Source organism: Folsomia candida, unplaced genomic scaffold (assembly GCF_002217175.1).
Source record: "Folsomia candida strain VU population unplaced genomic scaffold, ASM221717v1 Fcan01_Sc002, whole genome shotgun sequence".
Taxonomy (NCBI): Eukaryota; Metazoa; Arthropoda; class Collembola; order Entomobryomorpha; family Isotomidae; genus Folsomia; species Folsomia candida.
The window spans coordinates 5,386,287-5,400,797 of record NW_019091194.1 but is presented as its reverse complement, the minus strand read 5'-3'; the positions used below and the strand labels follow the sequence as shown (position 1 = coordinate 5,400,797).

General features: G+C 34.3%; 2 protein-coding genes across 5 annotated transcripts; one reads left to right on the top strand and one right to left on the bottom strand.

Annotated features, from left to right (window-relative positions):
- The first annotated feature begins 8,499 nt into the window (after positions 1-8,499).
- Positions 8,500-13,514, top strand: LOC118434322. Of its 2 annotated transcripts, XM_035847572.1 has the most exons (4): positions 8,500-9,765; positions 9,843-10,107; positions 12,859-13,016; positions 13,095-13,514. In XM_035847572.1, the coding sequence occupies exons 1-4, from the start codon at positions 9,387-9,389 to the stop codon at positions 13,460-13,462; spliced, it is 1,170 nt and encodes a 389-aa protein (XP_035703465.1). In that variant the 5' UTR covers positions 8,500-9,386; the 3' UTR covers positions 13,463-13,514. The 2 variants fall into 2 exon arrangements, 1 of the variants encoding a protein (XP_035703465.1); XR_004833932.1 differs by lacking the exons at positions 8,500-9,765; positions 9,843-10,107 and adding an exon at positions 12,481-12,630.
- LOC110844294 lies at positions 10,135-12,821 on the bottom strand. Of its 3 annotated transcripts, XM_035847569.1 has the most exons (8): positions 12,566-12,821; positions 12,307-12,459; positions 12,096-12,207; positions 11,907-12,034; positions 11,051-11,833; positions 10,675-10,994; positions 10,256-10,611; positions 10,138-10,187 (listed from the first exon to the last, which is right to left on the bottom strand). In XM_035847569.1, exons 2-8 carry the CDS (start codon positions 12,373-12,375, stop codon positions 10,159-10,161), a joined length of 1,797 nt encoding a protein of 598 aa, XP_035703462.1. In that variant the 5' UTR covers positions 12,376-12,459; positions 12,566-12,821; the 3' UTR covers positions 10,138-10,158. The 3 variants fall into 3 exon arrangements, with proteins under 3 accessions (XP_035703460.1, XP_035703461.1, XP_035703462.1); XM_035847567.1 differs by having other exon boundaries at positions 10,135-10,611; XM_035847568.1 differs by having other exon boundaries at positions 10,135-10,611; positions 12,641-12,821.
- Positions 13,515-14,511: the final 997 nt, after the last annotated feature.

Here is a 14,511-nt window from a genome sequence, read left to right as displayed (position 1 = left end):
ATTTTCAAAATATGGTGAAATCTCTTCAAAATCTCAAATTTCCCAACTTTACCCAGTATGTCTGCATCCACCTTTTACAATGTCTATAGACACGGGCTCTTGTAACATTTACGTATGTACTTACAGATGTATGTGTAGCACCATATTTTGCTGGCGTCATCTCAGCATTGCATTAACTGTGCGAATATCACAATATTTGCGCAAAATGAGAAGATGAGAATACTATCTACTTAGCATTCCTAATGATCCTCTTCTCGATTTAAGAGAACTTATATTTAAGCCACCAATATCTCATCGGGGCAGTCTCATTTTGTACGTCATAGCTTTTGCCTGGGTTAAAAATTTCCTACGCAAACGATACAAATCTCACCTAAAACTTTATCTGCGGATGAGATTGAAATAATAATAAGAAGACCACGATTGGTTCATATTTTTACTGTTTAATTCAAATGAATAAACAAACCTTTCCAGTCAATTCTTACTTTTTAGTGGAAATGAATAATGCATTTCTATATGGATTTTGGTAGCTTATGCAACTTGTTGTTTAACACATTACTTTATTATTGCAGTTATTATGTTTTGTGGGGTTTAAATTCTGAAATAGTAATGTAGACGTTCTGCAGTAAAACTATGCAGTGGTTTGGCAGTTGGGTATTATTGTGCTGCGTTTTATTTTTAATGTCGTGTAGATACATACATACTTTCCAATAGTTGCTTTTGTATGCAACATGCGTATCAAATATGAAGAGAATGTGTTTTGTGAGGACTTTGTACCGAGATGATGGCATTTTACACACTTATGTAACGAGATCAAACGTGTTATGCAACAGTAGTTGCCATTTGCCAGTCTCTGTTGAGTCGCAGATTTTGCCTCCTGCATGTATGTAATTCGGATCAAGTTATCTGGGTAGTGTTTTATAGATACGTATAATTTTGCGCATGCAGAAAGTTCTAAATTATTCGATTGAGGCTTGGCCGGAACCAAAAACTTTGAAGAAATTTATAGAAATTTAATCGTAATCATTACATCTGGCTGTATAATTTGCATTTAGTTATCCTCGGTATTTATTTGTCTTGAATCAAGATCTTGGTTTAATATTGAATTTGATTTTTTGAATAAATGACTTAAGCAAAATAACCTGATCCTCCTCTTATTCCCATGAACGAGGATAACGCACTTTTGCCTCGATTCTGCAAGTTGTTGTTAATATTGGGTCGCTGTGCGTCACAACCTAAATAAATGCATGATGTACCATTGTTGTATGGTAACTTGTTATTTGGTTGTTGTTGTTGTTTACTGCGCAAGCTGCATCACGGTTGCCAATTACCATTGCAAAATTACAATCAAACTCATCTCATGACTAGAGCTTAAAATGCATCCACTCACTTCCTACTAACCAAATATCCTCTGCATACACATATGTATACAATACTTTGAAGAATATTTAGACACATATACCCAAGCAAACACAAGGCAATGTTGTTGCTTTTGGTATTTCCAATTTATCTCTCTGAATGGTTTAGATATACTTGCATTTATATTATTCATATGACTAAACGATGATTTTTCTAACTCTCAAAAACACGACAATTCAAGCAAACTGTAAATATACTAACATGCAAACATTTTAATATAAAATGTAATACATATTTTGTGATCCAGAAATGTACATATACTAAGGTTTGATATATTTCAAGGATTTTATTGCATGTATTAATAGAAACTGGACAGAGTGGTCTGACAACCTTGAAAATTGAATTCATTATGAACAATTGTTTCCATCTCGCCACACTTGCACAAATAAATATACATATGTAAAATTTCATAACCAATAGTCGGTTGGCAATAAAATTTCGGAATGATAGAATTTAAGTCATGTAAGTGTTATTAAGTTTGCTAATTTCATTTGTTCGTGTAAAGTACCAATAACATTCCAACCTTTGATAATTAAATCCTCCGCTTTTACATTCCTCAGCTTCTTCACCAAGTATTGGGCATAATTGTTGTAATTTTTGAACCGCCTTTAAAATTATTTAAATTACTATGGACAGGCATTAAGTAATTTAAATCCAAACTTTTGTAAACATTGATATATTATGGTACTATTTAATTGCAATTTTAACGACCAACTTAACCCCTTATTGTGGTTGAAGGTTAATAAGTTACATGTTACATACCACATGTGTAACTGTATGATTTAGTGAAAAGTGGCGTTGAATATCTGGATATTAAATATTTTGACTCATGGAATTGTACAATGTAGATTATATAACTCTAATGATACAATTCTAAAGTTCATAATTCCTAGCACATATATAATATACATAAATATGTATATGTATATATACTTAAGTATGCATAATGTGCATAGACTTAAATAATATTGTCTGTATTTAAATCTATGCAACACTGGAAATACAGATAAGTGAGAAAGAATTTAAAATTTCATTTTGGCCATCGTAAAAAGTTTGGTTTATTATCTTTGCATTACTTGCACATCTATATCCACACATATGTAGATATGTATGAGGCATGACAGTCAAATTGGGAAAATAATTTAGTGTACATAAATACATATATGTCTCAACTACTTAGTTACGCATTGCATGTACATATGTGCATACGGGTTGGGTGATCATGAAATTCAGTTCTGCATACATATATGCATATGCTACCCATCAATCTTTAATAATTATCTAATGGATATAATTAAGCGAAATCACGTATTTATTAATAATCGATCAACATACCTTAAATTATTATTTAGTCTCTTGTAAGCTTAATTAAATATGTATATTAGTCTCCCTGTCTGCATATTATACTGACCCGATTTCTTCGTAGGAATATGTATTTGTCCAACTTCTCTTTGGTTTATACATATGTCGCTAATGAAGTTTCAAACAAGTCATTGCGTGTTTAACTATCAATGTACATATGTAAGTCGTCAAAATCGTGTGTTGATATACGAGTACATTCTGACACAAACCACTACTTCAGTACATACAATCGAACCAAAATTTGAACTCCAAACTTCAAGGACAGAACAGAATAATGACAAAATACCAAGTTTCGTTCGGCGTAAAACTTTACTCTAAATTATTGAACTGGATTGCATATTTTATGTGGTGGTTGGAGCTATGAAATAATTTTTGCAAACACCCAATAATAAAAGACATGCCACTCAATGATACATATTTCATGTTTCATTCGTCAACAGCTTAAAATTGATGAAAATCTGTATGTATCTGTATTAATTGCAATCATAATATCGAAGCAAAACTCTCGTCCAATTCATTCTACCATATCGATTTGATACAAAAATTGTGTACTTATTACTAATTGGCGACTTGCACGATTCCTTACCTTCCATGACGACCTCGTAAACATTCTCTTATTAAACATCATCGCAAAAATAAGCAAAATACTTCCCTTGTCTCTAATGCCAGTGTATCTCAGTACCATGCTCAGATGCACAATATATAATCCAGAAATAACCAGAATTTACTGGTTATAGCTAGTATTAATTAGATATAACTGAAATATATTATACTAATTTATCTCATCAAGTCATCCTCTGATTTATTTTTAAATGTTTAGACATGCACATTTTTTAGTAACGTATAATTAAAAACATTATTGGTGTAGTTGAACATTTGCATGACAATTACCATTCAACTGAATTAAAAAACGATAAAAATTATATAATTGAATTTTGGCTAAACATATTTGTAGTTGTAGTGTGGTGAATTTTATAAGATCAGCACACAGTCATTAGGCAATTAGCAAATTTACGTTCTTAAAATTTCTGTAACTTTCCATATCTCTTGAGTTGGGTCAAAATTTACGGAGCCGATGTTGAAATTACTCTTCAGGGTGCTCTGGACATATTTAATATTACATATCTCCGGAAATTTAAAATATCTGTACATGCACGGATGGGTTTATTTCATCTTTATTTAGCTACATGCATAGTAAAATTAAACAAGGTCCCTAAAAAGGGGAAATCTTAGTGAGGGAGTGCAATCACAACTAATAAATAAAATTAGATTGGAGAATTTTTGCATCACCGCTCTCGGTTCCATTCTTACTGGATGCAGTATAAATTTTTCTTTGCATACGCATGAATTCTTAGTTTTATTGAATAAATTGAGGAAGGAATACATTTTTACTGTGTAGTGAACGAGAAGTGGGTTAAATTAACTGAGGTAGATATGTAAGATTTAATGACCAAATAATTATGAGCTACGTATTTGTTTAAAAAAATATACAAATTTCAATTTCATATATTAATTTGGCTACTCTATGCAAAATCATCGAACCTTTCGAGGGAGCAAGTGTTCTATTTAAAGGATTAATGCTTCCAGTAAAAATGGTACCGAGAGCGGTGATGCAAAAAGTCTCCAATCTAATTTTATTTATTAGTTGTGATTGCACTCCCTCACTAAGATTTCCCCTTTTTAGGGACCTTGTTTATTTATAACTTTTAATTGGGTAATTAGATTGTCCATTGGATGACTGCATTGCACTACCCCTTTTCAGTAGTTTGATGCGGAATAATTTTATTAAATGCTGGGTGTTTAAAATTGAATAAATCCGTTATTTCTTAACCGATTTATATCATTTTGGTCAAAATGTCCGGCCTAGATTACTAAACACCAAAAGACCTGATCTGGAGGTGCAACACCAACAACAACAATTTCACGCAACTTACCGAGCATGTTACAGAAGCGATTAGTTGTGCTGTTTACAGTTTTGAATGTAATTTGTTTTCAATTTATTAGTCTTGCGTCGTTGTCAATGGCAATGATTTGTAGCACGAGCAGGAATTTCTGAACTTCAAATTGGAATAACTAAGCCAATTCTTAACGGATTTTGATATATTCATACTTAAAATTTTCGGGATAAACTGCCCTACAATTCGTGGGTATCAAACTGTTGATAACGTTTGCTAGTAACTAGCAATAATTACAAATGTGTTTCTAAGGCTACATTTTTGCCCATAATTCCGGTCAAGATCACGTAATCGCTTAGTCGGATCAGATCCCATTTCTATATTATGTAACAATAATCGGTGCAAAATTTGATCAAAATCGGTTGAGAAATGACTGAGATATCGCAGATGGTCACTTTTTTGGGGTGGGTCAAATGCATACTTAGTAATTTTTTTCGTTGTTAGGTATTTGCCTCACTAAGAATAAAATAAATTCCTGAATGAATGAATGAATATTCCAAGTTTATAAAAAAAAATTTATATTAATTTGAAAAATGCAACCTATCATCACCATCCTATGTTAAGGTCACCTGAATTCTATACAAACATATGCCGTAGTGCGTATGGTGTCATGTTTTAACGCGCAGGGCCCATTTTGCATAAATACAATTACACAGTTGACATGTAAGAATTTGTGTAATAATTTGCTTGTTCTGAACAATTTTGATTTATATACATAGAGTACGAGAACAACTTGGATTATCTAGGATGGAAGTCTTAAAGGATTGTGGCGTGGGCCGATTTCCATGTCCATATTGCAAAATATTTATAAATAAATCAAAAGATGCTCACCCTAGGAGATAAAATGTAAATTAGTACAAATATTTTGCAATAATATCCAGTTAATACTGGTTATTACTAATAAAGCCTAGTTCTTTCTGGCTTTGAGTGTTTATCTTGAGACGTCGACCTGCATTTTTAGTAAAACATTAACTATCTATACAATAAGATTCATAAGGCAGAAAGTAAAGCATGGAAAACAAATTGTGTCACACAACCTTGATTAATGTATAGCAATATTTTGAATTTAAATTTCGTGTGGATTACGATTACGATTTCTCGGAAACTTTTAAAATTTGGTAACTACGATACAAATTATGGGACTTATTAAGTAAATCATGGTAATTTTGCTTGTCCGTCCATACACATTTTCAAGTTAGTTTCATATCGCTTTAGAAATCTGAAATCTGTGGTAACAGTCAACGCGACAATTCACCTTGACGGCTATCATACAAGTGTGTATTTAATCAAAGTCATGGTTATGTCATCTTATCCTTAGTGTAACTAATTATTAATTAGCGATTCATATTATTTATATGTACTTATGTAAATATGTACACATAGATAATTCAAAAACAGTGACTCAGTTCTAAAGTAATGCTTATTGTAAACAATCAATATTTCATGAAATTTGAAACCTTTTGCATATTTATATTGTTAAACCCTTGCCGTTTAATAGAGCCATTGAATTGATCTTTCAAGAAATTATAGTGGTTTTCTCTGAATTTGTGTCGCATAGTTGTTAACGCTAGAGTGATGACCCGACAGTCGGTGACCGCGGAAGCCGTGGGGACATCTGGGGACATTCACATTGCAGAATAGGGGAGCGAGGGGTTTATGTAACATTGGCAAATGATGGGGAGATCGGATAACCGTGGGGACAATGTCCCTCTGTCCACACGTGTCCACGGCCACTGTGGAATGCTCCTGACTTTGATCATATGTAATTCATATTATTCGATATAAATCACTCTTTATGTAACTTAATTCGTGTTTTTATGGATCTACATTCATAAAAACTACTTATTTATCTATCTACAATCTACGTACATATATAAGTAATTGTGTGTTTCAGTCTTCATATTTCCATCCACCTATTGAAACTGACTCGCGCTATAATTTTGCAAAATTCATTATTTAATTTCATCCCATGAATGTTTTGCCTATATATTCAATGACTGTTTGAAACTAAAGGTTAATTCATAGGAGTACATAGATAAAAATGTGTACGTATTACAACATATTAGTTTTATCCTATGCAGACCTTGTAATAACAACTTTCGACCAGTAAATCCTCAGCAATTATGCTTCTAAAAAAGTCTGAAGGTCAACACTTATCTACATTCTCCTACTCTGTACATATTTAGCTTCATCTTTTGCGAGTATCACAGTTGGATATCACTTGGTTGTCTAAGTCAGTTGGTCAATTTTTGACTATTTACTTCTACTTCTAAAAATGACAACGCCAAATCTCTGGAAATCTGTGGGGACATACATGTCTTTATATCAGACTGTTTCCAACTATCCCGTCATGTTTACAAATAGTCGCCCACGTTTGAAAACCTTAACGGGCTTCACCTCCCTACAATTTTTCTGGGTGTCAATTTTTATTAATTCCTTCGCCACTATGTGTGGCATATTTGTAACTATTGGACGATGGTTGAAGATACCGATGTTCGCAGATATTCCATTATGGAAAGTTTTGTTCGTTGGGGGTGTCACTGCAATCGGTATTATTCAAGTGGTGTCACATTTGTCACTGTATGCTTTAGGCGCTACGCTTTCGCTAGCCTTTGACCGGTTCTTAGAAATGGAGGAAACATTGCATCAAGGTATTAATATTGAAATACTGGACGAAATAAATATTTTCAGAATTCTTGGAACAATTTAATCTATGCACTTTTTTTTTTGGGGGGGGGGTGGCATTTGCAAGCTAAACTATCGTAAAAAATATTTTCACAGTTACAGGAGGATTTTCCCCACACGTCGCGAAGGGACATGATTTCCAACCAATGGTACTAAATTGCATCGCCTACTTGGGAATAATCATCCCCCTACCTGGATCCTTGTTCGTTATCGCCATTCATGGCGACCCTGCAGGCGTCTTCATGTATACAGTTTTTGAAAACATGGTTGCCAATGCCAACATAAATTTAGGTCTAACGGTATTTCGATTCTGCACAGCTTTCATAGCAGTTAGGGAAGTGTACCGGATATTGTGGTTGATTTTGTTCTTCTCCGCAACCTTGTCTCGTTTCGTGTTCAAGTTTTCAAGGCAGATTGAAAGGCTTTGGAACCCAGGATTGTTTATTGACATCTACACCCAGTTGCTCATAACGTATAGCATTGTTACCGAAATTACAGAGCTTGCCCTACTCGGTACTATGGCAGCCGGGTTGGTAATTGGAATAGGTGTAAATTTTACCGTGCTAAAACTTTACAACCATATCTCGCTCCTCCTTTACATTAACATTGCTATGCTAACAGTGTCACTTCCTGTTTTGATGAATTCGACATTACCTCTTGCTGCTGAAGCATACGAAAAAACAAGTAAATTGCTCAAAGTAAACTACCTAAGGTATAAAATTTTCAGGAAAACAAATCCAATTTTGATGCGAAGAATTGCAGCATTACGACCAGTTACAGTTTGTGCTGGGTTATTGAATTATAGATTATTTAAATTGCAAAAATCCACCCTTACAATTTATTATAAGAATTATGTGGATTATACAATTGTTGTTCTGATGTACGTCCACGTGTAAGACAGAGGACTCTATTATCATAAATATTGGTCTAGACAATTTTTGGTAAAATCAAAATCTGTAGAAAAATCTGTGTATAATATGTATATAATAATAATAATAATAATATGTATGTATATAACATACAATAAAAATTCAAATGGAAATTGAGGAAGTTAAGGTTACTATTATTTTGTTTCACAGTTATCTGCATATAAGATCTTGATGCCAAGCTTAAAGTTGCTTGTCATGTAATAAATTGAAATTCTGGACCGATTGATTTGTCCCTACAACCATAAATTCACATGTACATCACAATTTGTATCTACGTATTTCCATCCATTCAATTCGTAAGATTATTGTTTATGCTGAATTACTGTCCACGTCCTCTAACAAGCTGTAAGTATACATTTGGACTAATAAAGCGATCAAACATTGAGCTATTTGATAGCATAATTGTTAATAACAATTTGTTGTTGACCTCAATCGCGTGGGAGTGGTACACCAATTGTAAAATCGGTGGTACAAACTATAACCCTGTGACTTTGATAAAACTCGATGACATTTCTGATCATGGATGTTTGTGTACGTCGCAGTATAGCAATGAGATCATCATGTTGTTTGAGCAATTTCGAAAAATTATTTACTTTGCAAAACATGCCATTAGTCCACGGGTCGAACAAATAATCGGTCAAATTTGTAATATAAATTTCCTGGAAAATTATACTCCTCACATGAGTGGCTTCCTCGTTGAGTTTTTCTTTGAATCATATCACATTCATCATGAATTTGGTATTTGCTGGATTCGAAATTGCTGACTGATAAAATACAGGGTTCTCGTCCGCACAATAACTTAAGCAGCGCTTACATTTACGTTAATTGTGCTTCCTACATTCATATAAATATGCATTTGAACGACTCCTTGCTATACCTAAAATATGAATGGCTGAATGTCGAAGTTGCTGTTTCACAAAAATATAAAAGCACGACAGTGATTCGAATAAATCAACAGTCTGATCTTTAGTCTGGAGAAAAATTCATACACAAAGTAAAACTCCAACTTGTATACTAACCATTTTCAAATATTCCAAAAATGGGTCATGCCAGATTATGGAAATCTGTGGCAAAGTATGTGACCCTTTGTCAGAATTTGTCCAACTTTCCCCTCATGTTTACCGATAATAAAGACGATCGAGTAACTTTTATTACGGGATTCCGTCGACTCAAGTTCTTTTGGATGTCAATGTTGCTCTTTTCCTTCTCGAATTTCTGTGGCATCGTGGTCATTGGAGGGAGGTGGCAGCATTTGGGATTATTTGATGACATGGCCTTGTGGAAAATCTTAATCGCTGCAGGATTCACTGCCCTGGGTTTGTTTATCGTGGCCATTAATCTGGCATTTTACGCTTACTGTGCTACTCTGTCCGAAGTCTTCGACCACTGTTTACAACTCGAAAGACAGTTGAATCGATGTAAGTTTTTTTAAACTTATACATGTATTTGATTTTATCAACACCATTTACTAAAACGATGCATGTCTCTTTTCTAGTGCTAAATAGAAGGTCATCAAAGAAACAAAATGTGTTTCCACTGTTGTTAGAGTGCATTGCATACTTGGGGATATTTGTTCCGTTATTTGGGTCCGCATTCGTAATTTTAATCCAAGCAGATCCCGTTGGTGCACTTTGCCATGGACTTTTTCCGGAAATATTTAACAATACAAAATTAAGCCGAGCCTTACTACTCTTTAGATATTGCACATGTTACATCTCTACCAGGGAGACGTATCGAGGTCTATGGATGGTTATATTTTGGTAAGAAACTACTGATTGTGGTGAAAATTAGGTTACGATCAGCGGATATATTTATTCCATTATTATCATTGAAGGGTTAACTGAAAAAAGACATCATTGAAAGTTATACTATGTAGGTCATGATTAACAGAAAAAGACATATCACTACCTGTAATTAATTTGAAAACCTTCTGCATGTACAAATAGTCTCCTGGTCCTACATTATCCGTATGATTATATACTTTATTATGGCGGACAATAGGTGTCCCTCTTCTAGATAATCTTAGCATCTCAGCAACGACCAATGTAGCAATACCTAACTTTTCCTTATTAGTACAGTCATCACCAACTAATTTATGTAGGGAATGAAAACTATCCTTCATTTGTTTATCCAACTCTTGTTGTTGTTTTAGTTGTTTTGGGGTCCACTTATCATTCGGTTTAGTTGGAGTATAAGTAACAATTTCCTCCTGTTCGGGAGTCAGTGTAGTTTGGTACAAAGGGCCAGGTTTATAATTAGCAGTACTGTAATTTATAATACACGTTCATAATGAATGCTAACAACAGGTAAAATTAATTCTAGCTTACTGAGTGTATTTGCTCCCTACTCCAGTCCTATCTTTGGCTTTCTTGAGACCATTGTTGAGCTTTTCCTCCTCTTCAACGCCAAAATAGACCCGTGGCAAAGTGTCGTAGTATGTGGTAACTATCGGAGACTCATCTTGTACTTGTTCGTTTTCGTCACTGTATGAGAAAGTAATCCCGTTCTCCTCCAACATGTTGCATACCACGGCCAAATTAGTAGAGAACATGTCGATGTCATTTTGCAGGAAGATATGTGGTATGGTAGGGACACCTGTTTCAATTCGATTAATATTTCTAAATAGACAGATGAGGGCCACAGATAACTGAAATAAACAACGAAAAATCAGTATATTTACATATAAAGAATGAGGTTCGTCACCTTTGTTGTGTGGAGGAGTGTCTCTCTTTCAGAAGAGGATGAAAGTACCGATTGTTCGTAAATGGGAGTAAAATTGTTGTACACATGGGAAGCTAAGTAATCACCGAACAGTTTCATTTTATTAGATTTCCCGAGCATCATCAACGACGTTTGGTTATATGTCTGTTTCTTTGCTCTTGTGTAATTGATGCATGCATAATAGTGGTGGTCGGATTCATTTTCATCATGTAGTAGTGCAAGATATGTTGTCCTTGTGGTACTGTGCGGGTTGCATAAGTGACCTGAGGATGTTGCTATACTCCAACATTTGCAACATTTTACGCGTGGTGGCAAGAATCTTTTATCCTTAATTTTCCCAAACCTGATAGTTTGTACAGACACATCCCAATACAAAGGTATAAAATCATCTTCATTTGTGTTAATATTTTGTTCTTCTTTCTTTCTTTCCGGTGTAGTTGTGGGTGTAACCGTTGTGTGTGGGTTTGGAATAAAAACAGGGTAAAATTTGTCCTGCCCTTGATGGGAATTGTAATGCTCAGTCCACTCGTCCATCACTAGTTTGAAGTACGAGTTTGTTGTGTTTCCATCCCAAATATTTCCAGTAAAACCCAGTCGTTTCATATCCAAGAAGATTTGATCGAAAATAGAACCCAGTGCACTTCTGTTATACGGTTTTTTGGAAATACTTCCCTCCCCATCGCTGACTGATGTTGTTGAGGAAGGCGAGGACGGTGGAATGCTCATTGGAGATGATGGTTGGTTGACATAGTAAGGGATGACGTTCTACAAAAATATCAAACAGGGTCAACATTCATTCATATTTGCAAACGAATTTTATAAAACTTTGCTTGCTCACAAGATCAATTAGTTTTATCACAAAGGTATTCATCAATTCGTCCACATTTTTCCCAAGCCGATGTAAATGGATATCGACAGGTTGGTTAGTGGTGGGTGACTGATAATCATCATCAACTGCATGAGCAACTACAAATAATATGCAACATATTATGAAATGAGTTACATAATACTGTATAATAATGTATACCATTTCTATCCAGACCGGTTTCTTTCCTACTGACCTCCTTGTCCCTTTCAACATAAACCTCTAAAAATCGCAATTTGCAATTAGCATGATTTTCTCGTGCTTCCGCTCGATCCTGTAGCATAATGACCGTTAATCATCAAAATTCGCAAAGGGGCCACCACACTGATGATGGAAATGTAGCCCTCCTCTGTGAATAATTTTGCAACCTCACTCGCATGGTGGACAAAATGTTCTTTGCAGGGAGTTTTGGCGCAGAGTCCGACAGCAAGTTTTTTCCCATCAATCTGCTTAACCGGAATGTCGTAGCTTTTGAGGAGTCGGGTCAATCTGTCGGAAATTGTCGTCTTTCCGGCTTTTGCAATTCCTACATACATATTTTTGGTATTTAATTTATAGTAGTAATAACCAATGAATCACAATTAATAAGCAACCATCAAAGTGAATAAGTCACATAATTGCTATTTAAATACCCGTCAACAACAAAGTACATCCAGTGGCTGGTATTCTTCTTATCTTGGTCGGCGGTGAACGAAAGGTATACTTACTTGAACTGGGTGATGGGGGAGGATCCATCGTTATTGCATTTTTAAATAATATATAATGTAATCGAGAGATTAATTTTATGTGGAAATGTGCATACATATAAACAGATGAGATTGTTTCTTTCCCTCCCAAAAAGTTCAATTTCTCAAGTTAACATGAACATTATGAGTATGAGAAAGTGTAACAATTGCAATTTTTTGTTTGTTTTTTTGTTTTGCAGGGCGGAAACTATGGGGCAGTGGTTGCTACAGTTTGCAGAACATATTGGTCAACTAAAAAATCCTCAAATGTTTTTCGAGCTTTATATCAAGTACATATTAATCTACACGTTTCTCTCGCCAATTGCAGAAATCGCATTGCTCGGTGGAATGAGCGCAGGTATTTTGAATGGAATAAAAATTTAATTTTTATAAAAAATGATACAAAAAGTAACAAAATGTTTTAACCTGCTTTCAGCTTTTATAATTGGCATCAGCGGAAATTTTGCTGCTTTAAAGCTTTATTATCACGTATCATTTGTTTTATATGTTAATATGGTAATTATCGCAATTGTAATCCCAGCTTTGATGAATTTTACGATTCCTCTCATCATTCGAACCCACGAGACGACTTGCGATGTGTTGAAAGACAAATATTTAAAGTACAGCTATTTTAGACGAAGGAATCCATCTTTAATGAAACAGGTGAAATCGCTCCGACCTCTGACACCCTGTGCTGGGATATCAAACTACAGGCTATACAGGATGGACAAGTCAACAATGACTGTTTATGGAAGGGCATATATTGACTACACCATTAATGCTTTGATGAATGTTCACGTCTAGGGGTACAATAAAATAAGCGTCGCAAAAGTAGGGCGACTTTTTTTTATTATCATTTTGTAAATTAATCAAAAATAAATAATTGTAATTCCCTAAAATAATTTTTTGCATACGGTACTACATATACGTAGCTTCCCGTACTTTTACCTACAAAATCGGCGTCGTCAACACAATCCAATAAATGTGATGAGCATATTTTCAAAACATTGATGCTTCTAACATATCTATATTCCAGGTAAGCTCATGTTCATACATTTGTATGTGTACCAATGGATCGAATGTTCGAGCAATTCGACAAGAAATTGTTGCAAGCCGCAATAAACCCTAAATTCGCATATTTACATATTTACATAAGTAGGTACTCGCGCATATATTTAAATACATATGTAGCTCATACATATACTTATTAAGGAAATATAAATAAATTGAACCCTATACCTTTGACTTTTATTAAGTGTCAGGTTTTTGGCAAAATAAGGTTTATATGTCGTAATTTGTAGTAGTGTATTTCAAAGCACTTCAATATTAAAGATGCATATGTATGTACATAATTATACAATTTTGCAATGTCAAACACAATTACCGAACAATTTGTAACTGATCGTTAAAAATAATTATAAACTTTTGGCTTTGAAATCAAGCTAAAACACAATTTTCCTTATGCATTCTAACATGGTTTGAGGGTAAGTATGGAAGTAATGTCATATACGTATAATTATGAGACATTATTAAAAAATCGAACAAGTGCGCATAGGTAACTATGCTTGCATAATAATTTGATCATCTACATATATATTTTTAGAACTTTACTTTATATAAAAGGCTGAGTGTTGCAGTCTTTTATTGACAAACCATTTTCACACATAAAAATGACATCCTCACAACTCTGGAAATCCGTATCCACATACACATCCTTATTTCAGACTTTCTCCAACTTTCCTTTCACATTTATCACCAATGGGCTCCACACCTCCACCGTCGTCATCATTAAGGAATTTAAACAACTCAAATTTTTCTGGGTGTCGTTCCTTCTAACTTGTTGTGGAACAACG

Excerpts from the sequence above, each read along its gene's own strand:
- LOC118434322 (XM_035847572.1), top strand. The coding sequence starts at position 9,387 with ATGGGTCATGCCAGATTATGGAAATCTGTGGCAAAGTATGTGACCCTT. Across the intron at positions 10,108-12,858 it reads CTATGGATGGTTATATTTTG|GGCGGAAACTATGGGGCAGT; the intron begins GTAAGAAACTAC and ends TTTGTTTTGCAG. Across the intron at positions 13,017-13,094 it reads GCTCGGTGGAATGAGCGCAG|CTTTTATAATTGGCATCAGC; the intron begins GTATTTTGAATG and ends ACCTGCTTTCAG.
- LOC110844294 (XM_035847567.1), bottom strand. The coding sequence starts at position 12,375 with ATGGGAAAAAACTTGCTGTCGGACTCTGCGCCAAAACTCCCTGCAAAG. Across the intron at positions 11,834-11,906 it reads TGATAAAACTAATTGATCTT|AACGTCATCCCTTACTATGT; the intron begins GTGAGCAAGCAA and ends ATATTTTTGTAG. Across the intron at positions 10,995-11,050 it reads CACTCCTCCACACAACAAAG|TTATCTGTGGCCCTCATCTG; the intron begins GTGACGAACCTC and ends TGTTTATTTCAG.